The sequence below is a fragment of the Emydura macquarii genome, unplaced genomic scaffold, assembly GCF_026122565.2.
Source record: "Emydura macquarii macquarii isolate MOO-44397 ecotype Brisbane River unplaced genomic scaffold, CSIRO-AGI_Emac_v2 contig_2846, whole genome shotgun sequence".
In the NCBI taxonomy this organism is placed as follows: domain Eukaryota; kingdom Metazoa; phylum Chordata; order Testudines; family Chelidae; genus Emydura; species Emydura macquarii.
This window is the reverse complement of record NW_027132983.1, coordinates 62,763-90,471: the sequence shown is the minus strand read 5'-3', so window position 1 is coordinate 90,471 and position 27,709 is coordinate 62,763. Positions and strand designations below refer to the sequence as shown.

Here is a 27,709-nt window from a genome sequence, read left to right as displayed (position 1 = left end):
GTTTCACCTCACTTAAAAACTACTTGCTTACAAAATCAGACATAAAACCACAAAAGTGTCACAGCACACTATTACTGAAAAAATTGCTTACTTTCTCATTTTTACCATGCAATTATAAAATAAAGCGAGTGGAATATAAATGCTATACTTACGTTTGTGTGATACTTGAACCCGTTTTTCACTTGTGAACCTTGTCTGAAGCACAAGCCCCACTGCCCAAGGCTGAAGCATATAATTTAGCTTCTCAGGGACCTCTGTGGCATGGGGTCCCAGGCAAGTGCCTTGCTTGCCACACCATAAGGCCAGCCCTGAACTTTGACCACCAAAACCTGTCCTGTGACCTCCTGGAGGCTGCAACCCCCAGGTTGAGAAACTCTGCTCTAGATGAATGGAGTACCCCCTGGAAGACCTCTGAGTACTCCCAGCAGTACATGTAACCTGCAGGGGCATAGGCAGAGCTGATCTTTTCACAGGGCCTGTGGTTGGTACAGGTGGGCATAAATTCCACTGGCTGAAAAACAAGTGCTTCCCAAACTTGTGACTTCTAGCCATGTGGCCAGAAGTTCAGGAAGCAACCAGCTGAGAAACGAAGCTGCCCAATGCTTTAGTTGCCAAAGTAATTTAAGTGCAGCAGAACGTCTGTAACCAATTGGGTGGGCCTGCTTTCAAAGTGGGTGGACTCTGGCCTGCCCAGGCCCACCCATAGCTACGTCACTGGTACCCTGGTTGAGAACCACTACCCTAGAGAGTAGAGACCTCACTATTGACACCTGTTGGTGATTAGGGAGAAAAGCAGCCCAGCTCTGCCTGAGAATTCCAGATGGACAGGCACTCCATAGGGGAGAAGGCTGTTTGTAGGCATCTTTTGGTAAGCAAAGGGAAATGGCTGAATGGGCCAGGCCTCATTTGCATTTCAATTATATGTCAGCTTGGGGCATTTTGGTTAAAGTATAATTAAGGTTTGAGTTTAGGGGCAATAAAATGCTATTATCCTTGTTGGGAAACAGAAGAACAAGAGAGCTGACCTACCTATGCTTGGAGTGAGGGATCACCCTGACCAAGTTTGCAGTCAGCCATAATTGGGTTTGGGAGGCTAGACAAGACTAATGTGAAGAAAAGTGTTTCTGTTAAGTGTGCTTCTTAAATGGTAACTATTTCTTAGGGTTTTAATGTACTGCTGATTTTTTGCTCTGAAGAGTCAGTATAGAGCTGAAACTAGGTTGAAGCAACAGATTGCACAAAGGCAGTAATGAGGCAGATGTTTTGGCCTGAAGTTGCAGAGAGCAGCTGCTGAGCTGAGGGACTATAGGGTGGATCCTTTATTTAATAAAGCCTAAGTTACTTCAGTTGGGTCAGGTGAAAGAGCTGCTGGATTTTTTTCCCCATAGACTCTGCCAACCCTGGACAACAAACTGTGAGTGGGGAGCCATAGAGTGGGAAGGGATGTGGTTAGACTGCACTAGCTATTCACAACTGTGAGTGTACTGAAGGTTAAGATTATTGTTAAGAAACTGCAGAGAGTGGGGGAGAGTCTTACCTAATATTTGCTCTTGATTTGTTAATTGCTGGCTTTCTCAAGTTTATTGTATTCCCCCCCCAATACAGTTTTCTTGTTTTAAACCCCTGGAGCTAGTGTGCGAGTGGGCAATATTGCCTGTTGAGGATACCCAGAGGCTTCCTAGGTTTCTGGGTAGTGGGAGGCTCAAGCTGCTATTATTTAAGTTTTCTGAAAGAACCCCTAGATTAACAAACCTGGCCCTTTTTGCTGCTAATACCTGACAGAAGGGTCTCACTTATTCACACTAAGAAGCATTGGGCCACTCAGGATATGAATGGGAAATGGGCAATGAAAGTTCACTGTCCTGCCAGCAGCAGTGCTGGTTCTATAGTAACTGATGTGCTTCTTTCTACTGAGACTTGAATCAGTGACTTGCAATGGTGCATAAGGGGCACTGTGTTGCTGGTGATACCATATTTTGCATGATGTATAATGTAAAAAAATATGAATGATGAGTGGGATATTATTTTATTAAAAAGGCAGACATTGTACAAGCTACACTGATTAGTGAATTAGGAACTTTTCTGGGCTTCATTCAAGTAATTTGTTTTACTATCAGTTGTTTCCATGATAGGATAGGACTATACTCTGAAATCGTTTCTGTATGTATCACAGCCCTGTGATGTGTACTTCATATTCAATTTTAGGGCATAATGTCCCTCACTCTATCATAGGAAAAGCATGACACAGAACTGCAAAATACTTATTCCTGAATAATGCTGGCATTTTCCCAGGTGACTTAGAACACCATCTGAGAGTAAAGTTAATGAGTTTCATGGGATGCTAAAGTATCAAATACTTGCTCTACTGCAACATGACAATAGACTGAAGCTGGTATTTTGCAAATCACCTTCCCTTTAAAAGGAGCTTGTGATGTTAATAGTGCAGTGATGAAAGACCTGTTTCTCTCTCCCCCTCCCCATCTATTTGTATACTACATGACCTGCTATTTTCCTATGAACTGTTGCAATAATAGAACGTATAGATTTGTATTTTTAAAATGTTTGAGGTTGGGAATGATGCACTTTCTAATTTGTGGTCTGTGTGGTTTTGCTCCTTTGGTCTGATGGCTCCAGTTGTGACCTATGATGGGTACGAGTGGAAGCTGGCAACCTTGTTTATAGATTCTCTTTCACAATGAGCCTGATTGACTGAGTGATGATTAATTAAAGGCTGCTAAACAGGAGGAAATAGTGGTTTTGACTAGCACTGTGATCTTTAATGGCTTTGCTTTTGTGAATGATTTTAGGGTTCAAGTAGTTTAGTTAGTTACCAAATTGTACCTTTTTATTGCTACAGCTCTTTCTGATGGTATTTACTAAAGATGAATTCCTTAGTCCAGATGTGTTCTCTACAGTTCACCTAAAGAATTAAATCTAGCCTGCATGGGTAGTTGTGTGCATGGTGAAGTGTTGTGGTTAAATGATTTTTTTCTTTACCCAGCATTATAAGACAATTTTACATTCCATTCGTGACATAATATATTAAACTGTTTATTGTAAGTTTGTTTATGCCCTAGTTAAAGGTTTTCCCTAAAGTCAGTCACTGACTGCCAAGGCACTTGTTTTCCGAAATGGATGCACAGAACCCTATTTTAATTACATTGATATATATTAAAGGAAATAACTGAAGCCAATTTAAATCATATGGGGTGGATAAGTGAGCTTTTCATTGCACTAGTGATCTGCTGCATTTTGTTTGGATTACAGAACAGAAAGTGTGTGCTTTAATGAGGTAAGTTTTTCCTCTCTTGGGAGGAGACCTTTGTACTTGCATGCATCACTGAGTCTAAATAAACTGGATAAACTAAGTGCACTTTTCACCTTGTCAGTCAAAAGTCTAAATGGGGTACATACTACATGCTTTGTTCTCTCCCCCCGCTGTGTTTGTTGACTGTACTGTATCATGCTTCAGCCTGGGTTCCATAGTGTGGTATCAAGCAATCACAACTCTGTTCAACGAGTGCGCACTATTAATGTTATTTGCTAGAACACTTCGGGGTAGGGGAGTTTTTTTGCATAGATTTCTATGAGGAGACAATTATGTGAAAGGAAAAAAATACTAATTTTCTGAGAGAAACAAATTGATACAGAAGAGAATAGGATGTAAGCTGTCCTATTGAGCGAAGGATAGGAGAAAGGCAGTGCTGGGACGTAAGTGTAATTGGTCCAAGTTTATTACTGTACAAAGCTGTAATACCTTAATTATGAAGTGTCCCTCAGGAAATGACATGGTACAGTTTATTATTTTAACCTGTGGAGATCTCACTAGTTGAAAATGTTCTTGTTAAGATAGATTTAAGGAGTGCAGTACTCTGTTTCAATACCCTCAACGCAGGAAGACCTATACGTTGTCAGGTCTGCCTCTACACTCAGACTTCCTACACTTTCTGCCAACTCTTGCTTGATGTTCCATCTAGAGAAACTCTTTCACAGAAATTGTGACAGTGACAGAAAATGGTGACTCAAACTCCAACTTAATCCCTTCATATGCAATGGAGTTCATTTTTATTCCACTTTATTTTTCTGACCACTTCTCTTACAGCTAGTACAACGGCAATGAGCATAGAGGACATAATCAGGACACACTGTTTTGAAGTTTGTCAGATCTATGTTTAGACTATTGATTTAAAATGTTTATAATTTAATATGCAATTTAAAAAGGGTACTAACATTAGAGGGAGAACTAGACATGGACACTGGTAACATAGGTTACATTCAAGCACTAGCAGATACGAGTTTGCTCATGCCACTGAAGTAGGATCTTTCCCTTTCACTCATCACCTCAAAATGCAGTGGCCTTCTACAGAAATTGCATTCTGCTGAAGAGTGTGGCTTCAACTCTAGACCAACATCCTTCCATGTAGCCATCAGTTTCTCTGTTAGATAAAGAAAAGACATTTAAGAATGTGATTAATACCTTTATAGTACCTAGAATTCTTTCCAACCTGTAGAGTACTGCAAATGAACTGCAGTGTTTAGGAGTGAGGTGAAAGTAAAAATAACCCAACACAAACAAAAAGCCACCTAACTGAAATACCTGCAAATTTTTGCTTAGCAAAGAAAGATATTAAGGGTGCTCTCAATTATTGACACTAGTTCACCTTCAAAGTTACAAATCTATCCAAGGTTCCTTATTATTCCATAATAAAATGGAAGTTCCTTTCCTTAGAGGATCAAAAAGCACTAAGCTTTTCAACATGCTCATGAGGTAGGTGCTACCCCATTTTACAGTTTACTAACCTGAAATGGAAGATTTTCCCAGGGCCAAAGTGGTATGTTTACACAGGCCATGGAAGCAATCCTCCCCGCCCAGCCCAGACTTGGGCTAGTGCTCTAAAAATAGTTGTATAGAACCCCCCCCCCCCCCCCCGGCTCTATCTTCAGAGCCCAGGCTCCAGTCCAAGCCAGAACTTCAAAATACTGTCTAGTTCTAGAGTGCTGTGTTGTCAGCCCAGGCTGGGAGGCTCACTTCAGCAGGCTGTGCTGAGTTCCCAGCTCTGGCCCAGACTTGAAAATCCAGAAGTCCCAAAATCTCATTTTTCCCTCTCTCAACATTAAAAGGGAGTGGTTAGTGGTAACTAATCAAGATTGAAACAGTGAGATACCAGGCTGCTCTGCTCCAATGGATCATGATTAAATGTACTGATGACTAGGTGTGTTATGGAGACTGCAAAATCATGGAGTACACTACTAAACTAGCAACCACTATAAGACAACAATTCTGTTTTAAAATCATATTAAACATTATTTTAATGACAAAGAACCACAAGTGGCTAAAGTCTGGTTTAGTATTTCTTTGGGTTTCTGAACCGCAGCATTTTGTAGCCTTCAGACCTTTGGCTCAAAGGCAAATCAATGAGAAAGTATTGTCAATGTTTCCAACACTTCATTCGTAGCAATAATTCACCTTTGTTCAAGGTGAGCTTTGCCATCTGGGCACAGCAAAATGTAGATATTTTCTTTCAATTAAATTAGCACTAGATCAGGGATCACATCTTAGATCTTGGGAATGAAGATTCTATAAAATGTGCTGATGTTCCTAACTGTCCCATTCCATTCACTCACCGAGGAAATAATTCATCATCTGAGGTGTGTGGTGAGGGGTAGGGGCAATACGCAGAAGCTCTTCTCCATGTGGAACTGTGGGGTAGTTTATTGCCTGTACGTAGATGCTGTGCTGGCTCATCAGCTTGTCACATATCTCCGTATTTTTAGCAGCATCTGCAACCTAAATTTACAAAATGGTCAAGTGCAAGGTAAACTGTGAGCTTCTAATTCAGACTACATAATCCTAAAGAACCTTGTAGGTTTGAAAAGTTAGTTAAAAGCTATCTATCTATGGAAGATTTCACTTTAACTATGGACTACCCACAAAAAAAATCAGAGCTTAATAGTTTTGTCCTCCCTTACATCTGTGCTTACACGAATAGAACATGGTATACAAGGGAATTTAAAACTTCCTCCTAGAATTCTTGCCGGAGTACTTCCAATAGATAACTCAGTCATCATCCTAACATAGGAAACCCTTTATTTGGCAGAAAGCACATCTTGGTACACTTGAAGATGTTTAAATTTTAGAATATTCTACAAACACTAATGTACAACAAAGTAAGTGACAGGAACTTAAAGCATTTGCCAATTCAATTTATTGGCTAGCATCATGCTGCAAAATTTTTAAGAGCAGCACATTTTAGTCATTTAAGGAAAAACTTCAGTTTAAGCTTAGATCATACTACATATAACCTAAAATAAACCACACACTTTAGCATGCTGTGAAAGAATATAAATCAGATTTTTTTTTTCTATTACAGAAACAGTTTATTCTTGGGGAACATCTTTCCCTAAACTTAAAGAAAAGATACCATAAACTTAAGTAGTTACCCTGATTGGGATGATGTGACTGGGACAGTGTACTACAGGGAGTCCAGCATCCATCAACATCTGTCTCATGAGCTTAACATTGCGTTGGTGCTGGCGTCGAAGAACTTGCCCTTCTGCACTCTTTAGAGTTCTGACCGATTCTATCGCACCGGCTAAAAGCATGGGTGGCAGGGATGTTGTGAATATGAAGCCAGCAGCATAGGAACGTATGGTGTCTATCAAAGAACTTGTACTGGAAATGTACCCGCCTACACAACCAAATGCTTTGCCTGAAAACAAGAAATGCAGTCAAGGTATTGACTCTATCCTTTAGAAAAGATAGCCGCAAGCCAGGATCTGACAGTTGTACTTCTATTTTTATTTGGAATCAGATCACTCTGACTCAAACATTTGAGAAGTTGTAGAATTCCAAATCCTGATCTTCCTATCAGGAACAGAATTAGGTCTTTCCAATAATTTATCACATAAGGCTCCTTAATTTTATTCTAGTGCTTACAAATTAGCACAAGACAAGTTAAATTCTCTTCCCCCAGACCCTTGAAAAAAATCCCAGCTGGTTATGAGAAGCCTTGTGACCACTAGTAGAGCATTGCATAAAACAGGAAAATTCACAAACAGCACCGATTAGCAATTCCTGGCACAAGAGACTCACTGTATTTTAATACCCAAGAAAACTAAATTCTATCCAAAAAACACAATAAGTATTGGAGTAAATAAAAAGTATGTATTCCATGAGTTGGCTCACTCAGGACCATTATTTGTATTATACCACCTCGGGCTTTTTTCTTCAGCAGGTTTACATGCTAATCTATCCCACAGATACCTTAAATAGACCTAGCTCTAGCCTACAAGTTGCATCTTATTTATGTGCTTCATTCAATCAGCTGGGCATGTATACTAATCACCATTTCAAAGGGTACTACCCAATCTTTAAAGGCCAAAACAAAGCCAAATTAAACTGAAGCCTACTGCATTATATTTTTGGTTATATCATGCTGCAGTTTGAGATCACAAATAACTTGGTTTAAGAATTATCACCATATGCTTTTCTAGAGTGGAGGTTCAATTCTTGCTCTATAGTTTAGGTACACAATTTAAACAGCTTTTCCATTTCCAATAGTTGAACTCTAATCAGCTGAAAAAAGTCTGCATTACATTCAGAAGTATTTTATTGGTTCTTTCAGTTCTCACCAAATCTCCTTACATAACTCCCATCTCAGGTTTCTGGATTAGGAACATTCTACCTTACACAAGAGTTTATACACAGCACTGCACCACAATTTACTTTCTCACATACGAATTCAGTCGTTAGAGGAGTAGTGATTATGTCATGAGTGTCATTTTGCTATCCTAAAATAAGCTAATTAAAAAATGCTACCTGAAATGGTTTTAAGTGACACTTTGGCACATCAGTCCCATTAATTTTCAAATGCACTTGTGCTAATTCAGTCAGGCTCCTTTGAAAATCCCAGCCTTCATCAATTCCTAGGAACAAGTCATTTTACCGACTAGGTTTGAGTTAACTTATTTTATTCCTTCATGTCTGCAAAGTGAGCTTTGCTGACATTTGTATAAAACAGATTACACATTTTATTAACCAAATGCCAGAAAATATACATACCAAGCGTTCCAGAGATTATATCCATTTTATGCATGACTCCGTCCCGATCACCTATGCCACCACCCCGAGCTCCATACAACCCAACAGCATGTACTTCGTCTACAAAAGTGATCGCCCCATGCTCATGAGCCACATCACACAATTCTTCCAATGGACACACTGCACCTGAAATCAAAAGAGTGATCACAATTTAGAATGGCAAGTTCTTGTTTTTGATAGTATATACATATTTCATAATTTACTGAAACATTAAAATGGTCTGTTTAAGGCACCCATTTAATTAACTAAGGCTGCAAGCCTTTTAAAGCAGACTCACCATCCATTGAGTGAACAGTTTCAAATGCAACAATTTTTGGAGTAGATGGATCTGATCTTTTCAGTAGTTCTTGGAGATGATGGACATCATTATGGCGAAATATGTGCTTAGGCACTCTGCTGTTCCGAATTCCTTGGATCATGGAGGCATGGTTTCCTGCATCTGAATAAATCTCACAACCTGAGGGGACAACCAAAGGATATTAGTTATGGCTGTACTGAAAAAAGGACAGAATTTTTAGGTATTTGTACACTCATTACATAAAATGGGATGGTTCTGGTAAATTTATCTTCTAGCCCCAGAAGAGAGGAGTTGCTATAAAAAAATTTGTTCTATCAGAAAACTTCACAATAAAATATTTAAGACAGAATACCCACTAAAATAGCTATATTTTTGCTTTAGAGAGCTTCCAAAATGGACACTTATTTTCAGGAATTCACAACTTTAAATGTGCGTAATTGATTTAAGGCAAACACACCTAAGCACAAAAGAAATACTTTAACTTTTTATATTTGGAAGTTACTGAGTCAACTGTAGAGACTTCTCCAGCAACAGTATCTACAGGATTGAAAAGACCCAGCTTATCAGGGTTTACCTAGACTGTAGCAGTGGAAAACATCTTCCCACCCATAGCCACATGGGGTGGGGAAGAAGACAGCAGGTCTTTCCAGAAATGAAGCCGGCCTCCAAAACCAGCAGGGTATTACAGCAACCAGGCAGGGAGTCTTCTGCCACCACCCATCCATCCCAATGCCTCTTCAGCCCGTGATAGCAGCAGGTTGCTTTCACAATTTGAACTTCAGACATTTGCTGGCTGATTGTCCCCATTCATATCCTTCTCCCTCAGTCCCTCCACTGCCAGCCTCCGCTCTTCTCCATCTTTCCCTATCCTTTAAAAATGCCTCACTTCTATATTAAAGAGAATAAAGGTATACCTATCACCACCTTGGACACACTGTTCATATGTTGTTCCCCCACTGTGTCTTACAGACGCAGCCTGATGAACTTACAATATGGCATCTAGAACGTTGTACCAAATCCTGATCAGCTACTGCAATAATGAAGACTTTTTAAAAAGAGATTTTAGTGACTAAAAATGGTCACTCTTATCTGGAAGATGTTGGTTTTCAATGAAACTTAAGGGTATTTTACTTGCAGGCAATGTAGTACTACATTGCATAGCATTCACTATATCAGATCTCACCTGGCAACATTTTAGCTAATGTGAAAAGAGTGGAATCATTAGCTACAAAGCACGAGGAGAACAGCAATGCTGCATCTTTTCCATGGAGATCAGCCAACTCTTGCTCCAAATCAACATGAAATTTACTAGTTCCAGAAATATTTCTAGTGCCTCCTGCTCCAGCACCATGTTGTTTCAATGTATCCCTTTAAGAAATGTACAAAAAGAGAAGCAGCATTAATAAATACTATGACTCAGCTATGTGTGAACAATTCAGGGAAAGGAACATTATCTTCCATAACAAACCCCCACTCTTTAGTCGCTACTGCTTTTAGGTAAGTACCCATTTCTCTTTAGTAACAAGAGCCACAGCTGTAATTGTGGACACTTTGAATAAGTATCTTGAAAGCCAAAATTAAGTTTTGCAAGAAACTTCAGGAGTTCAGAGCTAATGCAATTTACTGGCTATGTACCTTCTAAAAACCATAAGAAAACTGCACTGCTTTATGCTGAGCCATTGTGTGTTCAATTAGGTAGAGCCATGTTAAAATAATTACACTGTGCTGTCCAGCAGTCTTCCATAAGCCCCAACCTATAATCAAATATAGAAAGGAGGAATATCCGGGGGTTCACCCATTGAAGTGTTGAGCGCTAGAGCCCACTGTATTTTAAGTTTAGGGCAGTTAGTATTTAACAAGTGAAAAGGACGATATCCATGTGCTATAGTGATCACTTTCTGCAGCAGCAGGAGTCTAAACATCTGAAGCAAATTAACTCAGCCTTGACAAGCTCAATTTTTTTTCCCCCCAAAGAATGTATGTTCTAGGGAAGGCAGTTTTGTGTAGTTCTCTGTACATCACTGAATACTTTGCAGTTACCAAACATTTTCCTTTTAATTTCCGTTATAGAACTACTTACATAACGGTGCCACACACACGAGGGTGACGACTCATCCCTAGGTAATCATTGCTGCACCATACAGACACCTCTTTTTTGCTGATGAGGGAATCAGAGTAATCATCTGCCATAGGAAAGACCTGTGCCCTTCTGTTCACGGTTTTGAATACACGGTATGTGTGATCTTTTTTTTTCTCATCAATTTTTTTCTCAAAGAACTGGTCATACTGGAAAGTAGAAACAGCTAAAGAGGAGAGAGAGGCTATTAAAATACAAGCAAGGGTCAATGTCAAAACAGCTGGTTGCATCTGTATACTGCAGATATGGATCTAACAGACTAAGTAGCAGATTTAAACTTGTTTTGCTATTCAGAGAACAAGAATGATCCTTACATTTTGGCAAGTTGTCCTGAAGCAGATGAGAAACTTTTTCTGGTTTTTGCTTTAACATAATATCCTGGAATTTCTTCAGCAAGCCATTCTGTTCTTCTCCAGAAGTCTTGATGTTCGTCACGGTGGGATTCACTGGTGTTTTAGCAAACTCTGTACATTAGAGATGTTGCAAAGAAATTCAGTGAGTATTAGTCAGTTTATCACCATCTTATATCAAAATGCATGAGATCATATGCCATAAAAAGTTCTGAATCCAGTATCTTGTTTAAAAAAAAAAAAAAAAAAAAAAAAAAACTTAGTTGAGACACTAATGCAGAGTGATAAGACTCAGTAGCTGAAGACAATGCAGAAAGCATTCTTTCCTCGGACCTTGTGAAATCAGATCTTGTCCAGCAAAAATTGAGGTCCAATTCAGAAGATTCAGTGATTGCCTGTGACCAATTCAGTTGACATAAGTTAGTATGTAGATTACCAGAGCCAAACATGTGCTTCAGTTCTAGGTAAAAGTGTTCCCCTGTTATTCTAAGCTTTTGCTCTATTGATTTGGATCTTTGTTACTATGGTCTGCAGCAGACTGGAAAAACTGGAGTGAACAGGTAAAGAACAAACTGACTTCTTCCAGATGAAGTAGCAAGAGTTTGTTGGTATTGGTGAAAGAAAAGCCTTCTTTTAACACTGAATTTTGACAAAACTACTTTAATCTCAAAAGTAACTTTGTTTTCTTTATGGAAGGGACAGTGTTTTATTGGACTAGTGACAAGGCTCCAATCTCTGATCAGGGCCATTAAACTTCCACAGTAAAAATATTAAGGATAAAATGGTCCAGGGTGGAAGGGAGGCTGTTTCTAATCAACTACTTTTGTCTCTAGGGTCCTGCTTTCTGCCTCTAGCTACTTAATTATTTGAATATTTTCATGTAAGCAGCAATGCTAACCTGTTCCACATATTGGTAAGACTTTTTGGTAAAGATTGCTTATAAAAATTCCATGCATCAAGACCTATTTTTTAGGAGGTAACTGGTAGAGTTCTGTAGCTTCACATATTGGTTTTGCAACTCGAACAATCTTGCTAAAACCAGCTACAAAAAACATTTGTACAAATAAAGAGTTGGTATGAAACAGGTTGCACAACAATCTGAGTAATATAAACAACCCTGCATGTGCACAATTAAAATCCCTATATTCTACAAAATCCTTTTGTTGCAGTGTCCTGTGACCTTCCCTCTGGCCTATAAGGTAGCAATTATGTCAGACATGGCTTTTATCTCTAAGACTAGTGTTAACAAGCCAGGTGTTACAAGAGAGGCTATATTTCACTCTATTGCAGCATATATAAAAGCCTACCTTTCCTTACTGTCTGCATTTCCTGCACATCCTCTTGGAGTTCTAGGCTGGCTTTGCAGAAAACATTACTGTTCCTATGGTTCATCTGAGCTTCCAGGAAAGGGCATTTAGTGGCAGAGCCCTGGTTAGTAACAGCAGGGGGATGGCGAGTAGGCATCTGGGATCCACTGGTATTCTCCTGGGACATATCTTTGGGATTTTTGCCCCCTTGGATAGGAAAAACAAAACAAGGGTTAAAAACAGAAACTGAGGTGATGTCATTTCACAAGAACATAAAACTTTTCAACTTCATCTATTACACTAAACCACAGGCCATTCAGAATTGCTCAACTGAGCCATCTGTCCTTCAGTTATCACACAAAGTATGGCATTTCAGTAACACATGAAGTTTCAGTATCTGATTAACATTTAAACCCAAACAAATGTTCTTGAGTGCAATACTATTTCCTCTTCCCCAAATGAGGAGATAATGTGGTTTGTGGAAAAGTTTAATTTCAATTTAACATTTTTCTTCAGCTGACAGTTTCTCAGTTGCACCCCCTCCTCTGCTATTTCTGATAATAAATCCTCTAGGGAATATTCTCAGCCAAGGTCAATAAACAGCCATAAATCATAAGAGATCGGAGAACTCCACTGATTCGGATTTTTTCCAGTTACATATTTATGATCAGCAGAACTTTACTGTCAGACATTACACTAGAGTTTGCAGAGTATGAACTTCAGTTTTAAAATGGTCCACTTACTTTCAAAGAAGTTATTTACGTTAAGTTTATATGCAACAAGTGTTTAAGAAGATTAAGCAAACTAGAGACTGCCAGTTCAGGCTGTTAGTTTCCAGAAGTTTCCTTCTGCCTGGGCAGTTCAAGGTGTGTTTTTTTTTTTTTTTTTTTTTTTTTTTTTTTAAAGTCTTCCTTTTCTACTTAGGCAGGAAGTATTTATTAAGCAAGTCAAGGGTTATTATTGTGAAAACCAACTGAATAAAATTGGCACCCTGAAAGTCTTACAGAACAAGTCTTACAAAACAATGGTCATTACCAGTGAAGATTAACATAGTGCAAGTACATACAAGTTAAAAGGATGCAATGTTGTAGAAAAATGCACCTAGGATGCAAGTTGTCTTCCAAGTGCAGATTATATCCACCTTAAGTTATCCTATAATAATTTACTGTCTGATCTGGAACAGCCCTAGGGACACAATTCCTTTTCCTCTTGTGTATGCAACATTGCTTCTTCTATATTGCATACTTTTCACCTTTGCTCTCACAGCAAAAGGGGAGTGTTATAGCCTACTCTGCATTTCCTAGTTTTTGGAAGGTGTTATGTTCCTCAAACAACCAGGTTCCTCTTCCCACAATTTGCTATTCAATTGCTTTTCAAATTGAAGTTTAGAAATATTTTTTAAAAGTCTCAGTTCAGCATGTGCTGCACAGCTTAACTGAGTTTATTTACACACCTTTTGCATTACAAAACAGACAAGATTCAGATGTTTTACCCAAACCAAAGTTTAGAATTCCAAACTCATGACACTATTCCAAGTGCAACAAGCAAGGCAATTTTACAGGATTAAGTAGTTTGCCTTCAAAGCACAATGAAACATTAACTAGATGAGACTGAAATCAAAGAGACCAATCTTTAAACAAAAACAAAAAAAAAAACAAGTGATTTAACAAACATATAAGCAACAGTGAACAACATTTTGAGATGTTTACTGGTCAACATTTCTGACTTTTTGGGATGTTCATACCAAGCATTGAGACAGCAAAACTAGGTGCAATTGAGAGATTTTACTGTAAAACCTCTTGTAGCCTAATAAATGTAAGGAAAAGAATGGAAATATTACAACTGTATTTATGTTTAAGTGGAATCTAAAAAGCCTTTTGATGAGGAAACAAATTCCCCAATACCACCCTTAAGACTTGGATAGTATAGATGAAAATCAATATGCTTCTGGGTATGATCACTTGTACATCATTAACTAGCTGTAAAAAGAAACACAAAATTAACACTGACTTTCAGTGGGTGGGGTTGTTTCTTCAGCTTGGTGGCAGTGAGAAGCTGAAGTACCCAGGGCACGGGGCTTGGTCACAACTTCCATCATTTTAGGGCAGCTCTGGGCATAAAAGAGCAGTGACTTGCCAGCTTTCTGCAGAAAAGCCTGGGATACCCGTGACAGGAAGGGGCAGCGGCGAACAACAGTTTCCATTTTCAGGTTTTCTGATCCTGTAGCAAGATGCAGAAATGGTAACAGCATTAGATGATTTCTTACATATGAAACAGACCACTTCAGAGTTGAATGATACATAGTACAATTAAGAATTATAGCAGATGGAAGGCAGTTCAGGGTAGTATTTACTAATAATAATGGGATGAATTAAGCAAAGAACCATGTAGAGTATCAGAAATTCCTTCTGAACAAGGAGACACGGGGATGTACAACTATCTTCCAAAAGGAAGTGGAGGGAGCAGTGGCTCATTTAAATGGACACATCCGCCGCTTACTCACAGCAATGTTGGCTAACAGAAACACCAGCGAACATTCCTGTAATCAGACATTTATTAACACGTTCCCCCCACCCCTTGTTGCCTTCCTGTTTGTTCACTCAGCGTCACCCGCTTACCTGGGTGCTCGCCCCCCGCAAGGGGCGCGACCAAAGCACAAACCACAGGGAAAGGCGACTTTACAGGCGGGCGGGGCAGCTCGCGGCTGTAGCCCAGGCTCTTTGTAACTGACCAGATTTCAGCGAGCCCGTGGCCGTGTCCCTCTCCCAGCGGCCTGAGGGAGGCCTCTAGAGCCCCTGGGGGCTGGGCAGGAGACGCACCGAGCGCGAGCCCTGGAGCGGGTTCCCAAGTCCCTCCCCCGCCGGGCTGCGCGAGGGGACAGGGCCAGCGGCCTGGATCTTGGTGGCCCCGTAGCCAGCAGCTCCCCTGGGACTAGCCAGGCGTGGGCCCCTCGCCCTTCCTGAGCGAGCCGAGCGCCGCCTAGGGGCGGCACTGCCCGGCGCCCCCACAGCCCGCGGGGCTCCCCTCCACCCTCAGCCCGGGCTCAGGGCGCTGCGGCAGCGGGGGGCGACGAGGGGCCCGGCTCCTGCCGCCCTGGGCGAAGCAGGCTGGTTCGCCTCACCCGCGGACGTTCGGCTGCTACAGCGTCTCCCCGCGAGCCTTCTCCGCCGCCTCGTCCTCCAGTCCCTCTCCGGCCGGCCCGCTCGCCGCTAATATAACCACCCCGAGTACCGCGCGCGCAGGCGCACAGCAGCAGAACACCATCTCAACTCTCCCCCGCCTGCATAGCGGTAGCGCATGCGCACCCGTCCCACCTCCTCTCCTGCGCTATAGCGCACGCGCGCAACCCCCTGACTCCCCAGTCAGTTCTCCGCCTGCGCGGGGCGGGGGAAGGGGCTGGTGGACGTTGGTATAGATGCTTGCTGCTGAGGGAGAGGAAGAAGAAGGGGGGCTGGGGGAGGAGCAGGGGGGTTGAGGGGAAGGGAACGACACGACAGCCGTTGGGGGCGGGCAGGGACCGAGGGGCTTGGGAAGGGAAGGAAAGGACAAGCCGTGGGGGCGGGGCAGGTGATGAGTGTCGAAGGGAGGCGGGACGGGGAAAGGTGGGGCTGGCACAGCCTGGAGGCACAATGTCGTGGGGCAGGGTCTCTGGGGCAGGGAGAAGGGGAAGCTCGAGGGGCAGAAGAGAAGGAGAGAGAAGAGGACCTGCTGGGGGAGGAAGAGGGGATCTTGCACTTGGATGCTCCCTGGCAGCCACCTGACCTGGGAATTGGGGCTGGAGAAGCTTGAGGGCGACAGGTGTCTGCATGTTTATTTGCAGCAGGATGGAAGAACCAATAGGCTGCCAGTTCAGCTCAGGTGAGGATGGTGGGATGTAGCCACACTGTCACCTCCCCATCATGGCAGCACCAGCCCCCTTGAGAGGCAGCCAGTAGCTAAGGAGGCACTTCATTACTTCCATTTTGTGATTCAGCATTCCCATGGTACAAGTGGTGCTGTAATAAGTGACCTACAGTTAAACAATAGAGGCTTAATGGTTAGAACAGGGTCTGAGCATCAGCTCCTCCTTTCTAGTGCTGGCTCTGTTACTGATTAACGGTGCAAGTTCTGGCAAGATATTTTAACTTGGTGGCTTTTTTTTTTAAAATATGTAAACTGGAGATAGTACTAAGCTAGCTTTGTGTTTGTACAGCACCTGGCACAGTCAACTAGGCACAGCAACACTGCAAATAGAAAAAGGGCTTTGAAATTCTAAGATGAAAGGTACTATAGCCAGATACTTTGATGAGGTAAGATAAATATCTCATTAGCCATGTGTGGGTCTAAGATTTGAGGACTAGTGGGATACATAAGTGGAACAGGGCACCTGCCTATGCTGTCTTGTAGCAAATGTATTTGAGGGAGGCAACAGATGAGTGACTCCTCCTCCTTCTACCCAGCTGATTCCCAATCATAGCAGCAGGAAGACTTGAGTAACCATTTCTTGTAAGGACTGTTACCCTTACTTCTGTACTGTTGCTTCTCATGTCCTTCCATCCCTCCCATTCTAAGGCATCGCACAGCTTATGTGTAGACTGCTTTAAGGTCCTTTGATTTAAAAAAAAAAAAAAAAAAAAAAAAAAAGCACTACTGCCCTGCCAATTATTGTTTGATGCTGCTGTAAGACCTCCCAGGTCCCAGATAAGGAGACAGCTTCATTTTGAATGGTTTCAGGAAATAAACAAACAGTATTCAGCATTAATCTTAAAGAGGATTTAATGTTTACCTCATTCAGGTTACAGCTAATGTAAACAGGGTTTTGGTTTGTTCAAACACTGACACTTTTTGTTAAACTCTGATGCTAGCACTAGAGAACAGCCAGCTCTGCATCATATGGCGGAGAAGTAGGAAAGTAATGGGGAATTCATAAGGGGAAAATGATAAACACCTGTAAAACAAATGACAACAGCAAATTAACTGACCAATGCAGCATTATTTTTTAATATACACAAGCTGTAATTCTGAAGATGTAGTGGATATTTAACTCTGGAATCAGTGTAATCTACCTTTTTTTAATACATCACATTTGGTGATTTACTTGGTACTAGCATTTAGGTTATTAAAAGCACTTCACAAACTTCCAGTCAATCATTTCTTGGTCTGAGGTGGAAGTGATCACGGACACTGGTGGGATGATGATCGTGCATTTTCAGTTCTGTTTTTATTCTACAGTACACATATTTGGCTGGATGATTTCAGGGAAGATAATGTTACTTGGATTAATACTAATGGATTAATTTTCTTTTTTTGGGAGATCAAGAATACTGAAGATGCACAAGCCTCATTTCCAAAAGGGCTCAGTGCCCCACTTTGAAAGCCCAAACACTTAATTTAGGTGTCTAAAAGGGAGCGGAGCTCTTTTGAAAGTCTAACCCCCACTTAACCAAGTGTGGCTTTAATGCATTTTGGAAAGGTGCTTGGATAGTGTGGTGATGAGGAGGATGGTGTAAGAACCTATATAGAATTAAGGGTGCTGAACATTTGAAAATCTTCCCATCCAGAGCACTTTACATTTTCAAGGTGCCATGCAGACTTTACAGGCTTATCCTTAAAGTAGAAATCCCCATTGTAACTGGGAAAACTGACATTATTTGCCTGATCCCATGCAATGAGTTAGTGGCAGAAGCAGTACTAGAACTCTGCATGATGTTGAAAGACTGCCAGCTTTTCAACTTTATGATGTGGTATGTGGTTAAGATGTCTCATGAGAAGAGCTAGGTGTTAAAAATCAGGGCTACCTCGTCTTCCAACTGTCTAGGATCTCTGAACTGGGGAAACCTGGGACAAAGTAAGGCAAAATTCTGTCCTCACTTAAACCTTATGCAAACCCAATAAAAAAGAAACAGTATCTATGGTCACAGAGGATGGAATTTGGCCTTTTGCTCAATTTTCTATTGCAGTTTTTTCTACATCTGAAGTGTTTAGATGACTTTTGTTTAAATAGTAAGAATTTTAGATTACATTGGTCAAAATTTTTATATCAAAGCTGAAACAGGATTTGAACTCACTCTTGGCTATATAATGCAAAGACACTATCCACCAGTGTTACAGTCCAGTGTCATTAGTGGAGATTTACACTGAAATTACCCACAAGGAAAAACAAAATGAATGACAAATTAATAAACTGAATGCAGGGGCTAAGTATCTGATCAAAGCTTATGACCCGGTCATACTCAAAGTTAGGTGCATTCAAAATTTTGTACAAATCAAGTGTGTTCTTGAGAGTTCATTTTATTCAATAAAAAGCAGTCTTACATATGAGAAATACATTTCTGCATATGGAACCTTATGTTTTAATAAATGGCATTTTTGTATGGATTAGGTGTGGGGATGAAAACAAAAGGCAGTAAGTGGTTCATTGCTTGGTATTATCAGGATAAACCCCTCCACCCTGATTAAGTTCAGTAATGTACAGAGAGCAGTGCTTTTTTCCCCCCTAATTTGACTAGTTCCAGTAGTGGCATGTCTCCAATATTCAAGTGTTGCAAAATGTGAAAGTTAGCACGTATTTTTAAACACTGCTTTTAAAAAAGGATCCAATTTGTATGCTGGACTAATGACCTTTCCTCTCCCTATTAAAGTTTCAAAAAAGTTTGAAACTCTTTTCTTCTCTTATTTTTATCCAAGTTCCCATCACTGCAATTTATTATTCATTTAGGAAAATATTTCCTACCTGTGGGGAGACTGGTTGCCAAATTTAATTGGTCAGAGATATTTTCTTCCCATTAATAGCTTGAAATGTTAACAGAATTTAAACTAAAATTGATGCTGCTGAACCTAAGTAAAACAAGAATTATTTTAGATCATGCATATAGGACTATTTCTTGTGTGGATGTTGATGCAGATTTGTTGGATTTACACATCTTCCCCCACCTTCTTGCCGCACTCTTTTTAATATAAAACACATTGTGCTCATGAAGTTAGAGGGACTAGTAGTATTTGGAGCAGGATATGCTGGAGACAGATACCATGCAAAAACCTCCTGCAGTGGTCTGCCAATGCATCTCAAACCGGAGCTGTAACTACCAGTTGCTTCTCTGATTATGGACCCCCACAAAAATCTTAAAATGCTTCTCAATCCCAACAAGCTGCATCTGGTTCTATCTCCAGGCCTGGGGATGAAAGGCTTGCCAACTAACCCATTGCGCTACTTGGGAATCCATCAACTATTGCTTTTATAAATTTAAAAATGTGGTCCCTTCTGGCCTTAGCCTCTGAATCTATGAAAAATAAAGGAAAGTAAACCACAAAGAAATCTGGGGAATATAATGAAAATGGGGAGACTCTGATGGACCCTGTTAAAAAAAAGTTGGATCAGGATTAGAATGACTGTGGCTAAGTTACTAAGATCTCCCAAGAGCAAGGAAACTTTCAGCTTTATCTTTAAATATCCCTGGATTCTGTAGTCTTAAATCAGACTCCTCATGTGATTTGAACATTGCTTCTTGTGGTTAAATAGAAAAATATCTGTTGTGAAAAAAAATATTTAACTTTGTAGGTGACTGGAGAGGAGAGAAGTTAAGTAGTTTTGGAGTACAGTTAACTTGACTCTTACTGCACTTGCTGGGTCCTGGAGGGCTGCCAAAGAGTGCATCACATTGGGAAGGTCAGGGCATCTAATGACAAGGAGAGCAGGTGGGAGGTCAAAAGTAGGAGGGGAAGTGTCCAACTCTTTCCCCCTTCCTGCTTCTCCATGGAATGGAAAGCAGGCAGGAAGACAGAGAAAGGGAGAAGAAAAGTAAGGTGATAATCACATTTAGTAGTATTCCCAGATCTTAGGTCTTTTGGGTGAAACTAGTACCAATAAAGATGGCACAAAATGTTTTAAAGGTAAAGGAGTTTTAATTAAAGCTCATTCTAATTTAATGATGGTAAGTACATTTTGGGGCTTTTTACTTTTATTTCTAAGATGTAAAAAAGCTTTACTAATAGAGTTGGTAGGAAATTTTTAAACGAACCCTTTTTTGCCAAAAACTCAATTTGTTAGAATCAAAACTGATCAAAATTGACCGTTTTGCAAACAAACAATCTCCCAAATCAAAAAAATAACTTCACAACTTTTTTCCAGTAATCAAATCCCATTTTTGAAACAAAAGTTTTAGCTTTGGTTTTGAGATTTTACTAAGTTTAGAAAAGGTTAAAGATAACAATGAAATGTTTTGATTGACCCAAACGAAACTCTTTCAGGAGTTTTGGTTCATGAAATTTGAGATTTTCACTTTGTCCCAATTCAGAATAGCAATTAAAAAAAAAAATATTTTACTAAAAAATTACTAAAAAAAAAAATCTAATTACTAAATGCCGATTCCTGCAATTAGAAGAAATGGTCTGTACAAACCAGACCCCCAATCCCAAAAGTGGGCTGTGATTTTGGATTCTTTTGAGCTACATTTATGAAGATTACCCTGACCTTAATTCCTCTTGTGCTACTCACTGATTTCACTGGGGTAGCACAGGTGTAACCTAGGTCAGACTTTGATCCAGTATATTGAGCAATTCTTTATCAGTAACTACATACAGGGAAACATTTGTTTTGGTACATGAATTGGAGTTCATAGGCCCAGTTGTGTCTGGTGTTGGGCACCATTGCTCCCCATTTGAGTAAAGTTGAGGGCACTCAGCTTCTTGCAAGACTTGGCCTTAAGTTGTCAGGGGAAAATTCATGTTTTATATCCCAGGCCAGGGCCAACCAGGCTACTGCAGGAGTTTAGAAAACACTACTGCTGAAGATATTTTTTCCTAACTGTGTAAAAATAGTTCAGACGGAAGTTACCTTTAAAAAAGTCAATAGGAGTACTTTCCCCTTTTTTCAAGACAGGTTTGTCTAATGTTCCTGGAAACAAAAACCTGAATAGCAGGTTTGTAACCTCTCAGTCTAATTAGATACACCAGTTAGAGATTAAAGCCTGCATTTTACCAGGTGCAGAGGGATTTTTGTGCTTCTAAAGAAGAAATTTCAACAGCTTCTTTAACAGTTAAACTGACAACCATTGCCTGCCTCCTAGTTTAACAGAGCAAAACAGTATATAAATTGTACTAGCTCCACAGGAACATGGGCAAAATTTAGAGACAGGCCCAGTGCTACAAATGACTCATTTTTCATCTCCACCCCACATAGGTGGTTTTGTCCTTAGTGGTTTCCTGCCCTATTGGCACATATGGAAAATTGTGAAGTAAAAGCAATTGTGCTATTTTCTCCATGCCCATTGAACTAGAAGAGGGGAGACAATGATATTTTGGTACTCTTCTTAGTAGATCAAGATGCTTTACAAAAGAGGGCTATCATCCCCATTTTAGAAATGCAGACAAGTCGTTTAACTGCTTCACTAGGACACAGTCATCAGTATCAGAAATAAAGTACCAAACCCATATTTCCCAATTCCTATCTCTGTTCTTACTCCTATTCTAATGGAATGCCTTAAAAATGCATGACCTATTTGTACAGCCCCCAGAATGCTGTTTAATGCTTTATAGATTAAGTAAGACATTCCCTGCCATAGAGAATTTACACTCTGAGGCCAAGATCCTGCAAGCTTTCCCATTTGAGCAAAATCTGTGTGGGCACAGGGGTCTGCCTGCATGGAGTAATTTACATGATCTCAGCCTAAATGTTAGTAAAGATGTAATGAGTGACAGCAACCAAGAATGTGGTATGAAAGAGGAGGAAGAAAAGGTTAGATTACAGAAGAAAGGTCTTGCTATCAGAACCATCAAGAGAGGCACCTAAACCCATGTGTATATAAAAAGGAGAAACAGCACATTTTAATCTTGTTTCAGAACACAAAATAAAATGATGGCCTTTATAATAGGTCCAGAAACAGCAAACATACATACTAATCTTGTCTATTTTGGAAAAAACCTAACTGTCAAATATTCAGCTGAGTTTTGTATGGTATTTCTTACAGTAGATGGGATCCACAGTTGCATGATATTTTACAAGCAAGTTAGAGATGGCATAAGAAGTGTGACCATGGTATGCAGTTAATTTGTATCTAAAGTTTGCTTGGAGGGGGATAATATATGTATCTCTGAGGTTTACTGGTAGATGGGATCAAGGAGTAACACAGAATCATTGCATTCATGCCAGATATGTTCTCCCCTTATCCAGGTGAGATGTTCCTCATCAAGGATGTCACCATCAGTGCGTAATTTGTAATGAAAGAGGTCCCAGGGATCAAGCAATTTTTTTTTTTTTTTACTTTCATAACTGATGTTGCAAGCCCAGAGGTGTCAGGGCTATGAACTTCCAAGCCTAGAAGTGCTGGCGCTAGCTCTGGCAAGTCTGGCACAAATTAAGCACTGATCATAGCAGCTGAAGATAATTGCTTTTGTTTTGTAGGAGTTGGTGTCAGCAATGACTATGATTATTGAAGTTATATATTAGATTATGTTTTCATTTTTTTAGTAGATCTTCTTGAATCTGTAAAGCAGGAGACATACAAAGTGGAGAGCAAGATTTGAAGATAATATAGCAAAAGATGGCATTACATTTTGGACTTGGATCTTCAAATTCATTGGAGTTTGAGTTCACGAAGTGTAATTGACTTTCTGGCAGTCAAAACTCTTCTGATCTGATAGATTGTGGTGTTGGCACTTTTGACAAAAATGTATGCAATAGTGTAAATTATGTTGGAGTGGTCTGATGAACATTTTCAGGGTCCAGGAAACCGATCATAATATTGTGTCTGAACTGTAGCTGAGTTGGCAGGATGAAAGCTAGTTAATTGGAGTAAGCATCTATTTTTCATATACTTTTGCTGTGTGTTGAGGAAGTACTCAGATCCAAAATTCTATCTAGTAATGATGTTACCTGTGACACATCAATTTAACTATTCAGTCCACTAAAAATAGATCACAGTGACCCACTAACTATCAGCCTTTTAAAAATAATCTTGGAGGACACATTACACTTTATAGACCACATGAAATGGAACATGCCCCTCTATGTTGATACACCCAGTAGAATGACTAAAAATCTGGAAAACCACTCTTTTCTCCTTTACAAAGCACAATGGAACTTCCATCAAAAGCAGTAAGCCATAGCTGATCCATCATTAGAATAAATATATATCGTACCACCAGAAAGAGAGAGAGCACTTCTTGGCTCACCATCCCCCAGTGGAGAAATGAACAAACACCCATTGACAGCCTCAGATTACAAGATAGATTTAAAAGTCAAAAGAACACTGTTCTCACCAGAAATCTTCCATGTTCTAATGGTTAGTTTGCTCTTTATTAGATTGAAGTAGCAGTACAGTTTCACAACAGGAGTAACACAACACCTTTGCAATCCATGCTGCTTGAATATCACAGTAGTTACCTAGCAAGTGGCATTTGTGTATACCTGTTGAATCGGTTGCCACTAGTACTCTGATTAGAAATGGTTTTGAATACATGTAACAGTTTTTTGGGATTCCAATAATTTTCTGCAAGTTGCTTCTAAATTGGAATGTGCACAGCATTCTCTTAATTTTTTTTGTTTGATGTTCCCAGTAAGAGGTGAAGGAAAGATTTTTTTCATCTTGCTTTGTATGGTAGGATTGTAGAAGGAATGCTTTTATCTGGGCTCTTAATACTTTCTCATATACAGTCACTCCTTATAGTTTGCTCCTCTCTATTAGGTTGCAGGGTCAGTTTCTCTTCTCTCTCTCTCTCAAAGGACATGTTGGTGGGTTTTCTAGCATGGGGTGTAATTTTTAGGATTGTTAGGACTGTTTCTGGCCTTTGCTTGTACCTTTTCTTTTGCATAGTACTTGCTTCCTTTATTTTTTCCATGTTGAACAGTGAGTGCTTGTTCCCTAGGCATTTCTCCTCCTCAATTTTTTTTTTTAAAGTGTGACTATTTCCATTCAATTATGTCATCAGTAGTGCAACTTTTCTTCTGAGAAAAGTACTGGACATCTTTCCCCCAGGAAAGAGGTAACCCTGCTGGGTTGTCTGTATGCAACCTTGGCATCTCATATGAAAGTAGCAGTGATTTTTTTTTCCCTGCCAGGTGTTAGGGAAAGTTGTAAGAGTTTTGTTAATAAGATAGAAATACTGGATTAGATCATCAGCTGGTTCAAATCCAGGAATCTTAATTGACTTCAGTGGAGCTGTGCCAATTTACACCAGCTGAGGTTCTAGCCCAATATTTCTAAGTTGGCAAAGACTCAGTTACTACTCCTTGACTCAATCTCCCAGTAAATGCCTAGGATACATATTCTCCTCCTCCAACTAAACTCTTAGATCCAAATTGACTGAAAATCCTGGTAAAGCTCAACACTGCTTTCTCAGGCCATCTTTAAACTTTCTTATAAAGCATCATGCAGCCATAGAGCCACTCTACTGTAAGAAATACCATAATACTCAGAGATGAAATCCCCTCATTACTAGCCCTAAAGGACTAAAGCAGATGTTAAGCCTTATGTATGTTATGTGCCACCAGCATTTGAGAGGTTCTGTATTATAACACTCAATTCACTAGGTATTGCCCACATATATCATAAACCCTGAAGAGCTCACCCCAAGGGAGAGTGAAATGTAAATCAGACAAAACTCTGTTTGTATACAAATATCAATTAACATGGCTCAGGTAATTTCTTTTAGGCATCACAACAGAGGTGGGTTGTGAAGAGGATTTGAAAGAGGAGAGTACAAGGGCTTTGCCTAATGGGGGTTCTGAGGTGGCACAGAAGAAAGAATGGAGGGGTTTGTATGGGAAGCATGGGCTTTAGGCTGGCATTGGCAGAGGGCAGGAGAGGTGAGGCAGTAAGAAAAGAGAAACAGGGAGGCGATAGGATGGTGTTGGGCCTTGAAGACAGATGAAAAGCCTGAACAGGATATGGTGAAAATGGGAATCCTATGGAAGGATTCAAGGGAAGAGGTCAGTGCAGTGAGCCCAGAGAATGATTTTCGCAGCTATGTTGCATGTGGACTGGAGATCAAGGATATCACTGGTGCTGTTCTGTACCTTGGTTTGCTTTTACACACGTCTGGATGGATGATAGGGAAGAGACAATGGGGAAGGTTCTGCTATTACAAAGATACCTGAATAGTCAGAGAAGGAACTTAGCCAGTTCTTTTTACCTGCACGGAAGTTGCTGTTATTGAAAGACAAGCCTGTATGTACACTGAGAAGGTACAACTGATACAAAACCCATTATTCTCCTTCTCTTCCCCACAGTCCCCTTCTCCTACATTACCCCACAGTGTCCTGAGGAAACAAGAAGCTGGAAGGGGACTCTTTGCTTCCTGCTGTGCTACCCCTTGTAGGAATGATTTTTCCCAGGCCTTCTACTGCACCAGTGATTGCTACATTCCCCTTGTACCATCTCCTGTCACTTAATGAGGGGGAAGTGCAGTGGGTAGCAGGCACCTGGCTCACCACAGCATTGAGACTAGGGCAGTAAGGCCACGAGAGGACAGCACAGTAGTAGGAAGGAAACTTTAAACAAAAAAATTTAAAAAAAATCTAGTCCTCTTTTAAACGGGCCACAGCTCAGGAAGAGGAGTTGGAGTCTGTCAGGCTTTGGGAAGGAGCCTGCACTGATCTGGGGAACAAAGAGGCCACGGTATTAGGAACCAGAAGAAAAGGGGGAGTTGATGTTTGCAGTGGGTCCAGGAGAGAGTGGGAAGGGCTAAGTATTGGTTTGGGGTTTTTTGACATATAGGGAATATCTACACAGCAAAGAAGAACTCACAGCTGGCCTATGCCAGCCAACTGGGGCTGCTTCACTGCTGTGAAGACTTCCCAGCTTAGGCTGGAGCCCGAGCTCTGGGACTTCCCACCTCCCAGGTTTCTAGAACCTGGACTCCAGCCCAAATCTGGATGCTTACATGGCAATGAAAGAGCCCTGTTAGCCCAAATCGGCTGGCATGGGGCCGACCAAGGGTGTTTAGTTGCTGTGTAGACATACCCGTAAAGCTCTAAATGGTCTGAAACCTACCTAAGAGATCCATACTGCCACACTCAGGGCAAGTAGAGGTACCTGAGCTGTGTCCCCAACAGCCCCAGAGAGGGGAGTTACTGGCAGAGTGTTTTCCTGTACTGTTTCAGGCCTTTCATGCTTTCTCTACTGCCCCCTCCCCCTTACTCTGCATTAACCTAATAACCTTCAGGGCCCCCTTCAAAGCCCATTTTTTTCACCTATGCCCACAAGGAGATGTATCTAGCTAGATAGCAGTTGTGGTGACAGTAGTGGGTGAGGAAGGGAACTGATGTGGAGAACCTGAGAAGAAGAAAGGAATGGATCACACCTCCCCATTGGAGCTTGTGTGCCTCTGGCACAAAAAAAAAAAAAACAACAAAAACTCTGCCTTTGCACAGGCACAGTGTTCAGAGTCATTTGAATCACCTGGATTCTCTTTCCACTGAACCTATGACAGGCCTCTCAAGAGTCCTCATAAGACTGAAAGTTACACCATTGATACAGGAGAATGGCAGTGTGAGGACAACAAATTTACACCTCTCTCACTAGTAATGAATTAGTCTTGCAGACTGAAAGAGGCCATAACGTGTCCAGCATATTGGACAAGAGCTTTGCAATCAAAAGGCCAAAAAACAATTAGGATTCTGCAGAATATAGTCAAAGTTACAGAGACATAAATGATACCTCACAAGTTTCTGAGAAGGTGGGAGTCCCTTTCCCTCATCAATAGCCTCTGAGTTACATTGTTACCAGACAGAATATTTTGTGTTTAAGACTTTTAAGTAGATGAGAGAGGGAGGCAGTCAAGCTTGAATTTCTAGGTACCATAAGAAACAGACAGCTTTACAGTTACCATGACAAGGTGCCTAACCCAGAGCAGGTAGAAGGACACAGCAGAGAGACAACCTGACTAACAAACTATTTTGTTCTTACCTTCTTCTGTTTATCAGTGGAATCCTCTTATTTTCCAAGTTCTCTAGTTTCCATCCCTCTGCTCTGCAGTTGTTTTCACTCTCCCTGGGTCTCTTAAAGAGAGAAGAATGCCCTTGAGTTGTTTTTCATGTAACAGCTGGGAAGTACAGTGTCTTGCCTCAGTCCTGGGCTCTGTTAGATGTGTCTTACTATTAGAAAAGCCTACAAAGCATTAATTTGACATCCAACACACAGCTCTTATCAGACGGTAGTACAGTAGCCCCCCGTCAAGTGTTACTTTTGAAGGCCTAGGCCTACCTGGATACAGGCCCTTTGAAGAGGTGGAGCATTATAAGAGTTGCTGGAGGCAGTGCTAATGAGCATCACCTGTTTTCATTTAAGACTTCCCTGAGGCAGGGGAAGAGTAGTTTATTGGGGAGCTGTGACTCTGCAAGCAATTTGATGAGGATGATGATGATCTATTCAAGTAAAACCTTTTATCCTGGCAGCTGCCAGTGTTTTAAAGGTCTTTGCAGGTGCTATGTAGAGGATTGGATGACTCAGGGGATTAGGGTCTAGAACCTTTCATTTGGAGATGCTTATTCAAATCTTTCCTTCTTCACTAGTATTTTAAGAGTGTTAGTATTATGAGATT

At 40.7% G+C, this 27,709-nt stretch overlaps 1 protein-coding gene and 1 long non-coding RNA gene across 7 annotated transcripts; one reads left to right on the top strand and one right to left on the bottom strand.

Annotated features, from left to right (window-relative positions):
• The first annotated feature begins 998 nt into the window (after positions 1-998).
• On the top strand, positions 999-9,585 carry LOC137166419 (uncharacterized). The gene is made up of 3 exons (XR_010923694.1): positions 999-1,083; positions 3,268-3,292; positions 9,369-9,585. It is a non-coding gene; the product is annotated as an uncharacterized lncRNA (long non-coding RNA).
• Positions 4,016-27,359, bottom strand: ALAS1 (5'-aminolevulinate synthase 1). 6 transcript variants are annotated; one of them, XM_067568148.1, is made up of 12 exons: positions 27,265-27,350; positions 27,076-27,167; positions 14,204-14,413; positions 12,194-12,400; positions 10,851-11,000; positions 10,480-10,702; positions 9,583-9,767; positions 8,379-8,558; positions 8,063-8,227; positions 6,442-6,710; positions 5,626-5,788; positions 4,016-4,436 (listed from the first exon to the last, which is right to left on the bottom strand). In XM_067568148.1, exons 3-12 carry the CDS (start codon positions 14,394-14,396, stop codon positions 4,276-4,278), a joined length of 1,896 nt encoding a protein of 631 aa, XP_067424249.1. In that variant the 5' UTR covers positions 14,397-14,413; positions 27,076-27,167; positions 27,265-27,350; the 3' UTR covers positions 4,016-4,275. The 6 variants fall into 6 exon arrangements, with proteins under 6 accessions (XP_067424249.1, XP_067424248.1, XP_067424251.1 ...); XM_067568147.1 differs by having other exon boundaries at positions 27,076-27,359; XM_067568150.1 differs by having other exon boundaries at positions 14,330-14,413; positions 27,076-27,358.
• Between the last annotated feature and the right edge of the window lie 350 nt (positions 27,360-27,709).

What these genes read in the sequence shown, in the direction of transcription:
- ALAS1 (XM_067568147.1), bottom strand. Translation starts at nt 14,396, where the DNA reads ATGGAAACTGTTGTTCGCCGCTGCCCCTTCCTGTCACGGGTATCCCAG. An exon ending in CGTGTGTGTGGCACCGTTAT is followed by an intron (nt 9,768 to 10,479) that starts GTAAGTAGTTCT and finishes CATTTCTTAAAG; the next exon opens with GGATACATTGAAACAACATG. An exon ending in GTCACATCATCCCAATCAGG is followed by an intron (nt 5,789 to 6,441) that starts GTAACTACTTAA and finishes TTGTAAATTTAG; the next exon opens with GTTGCAGATGCTGCTAAAAA.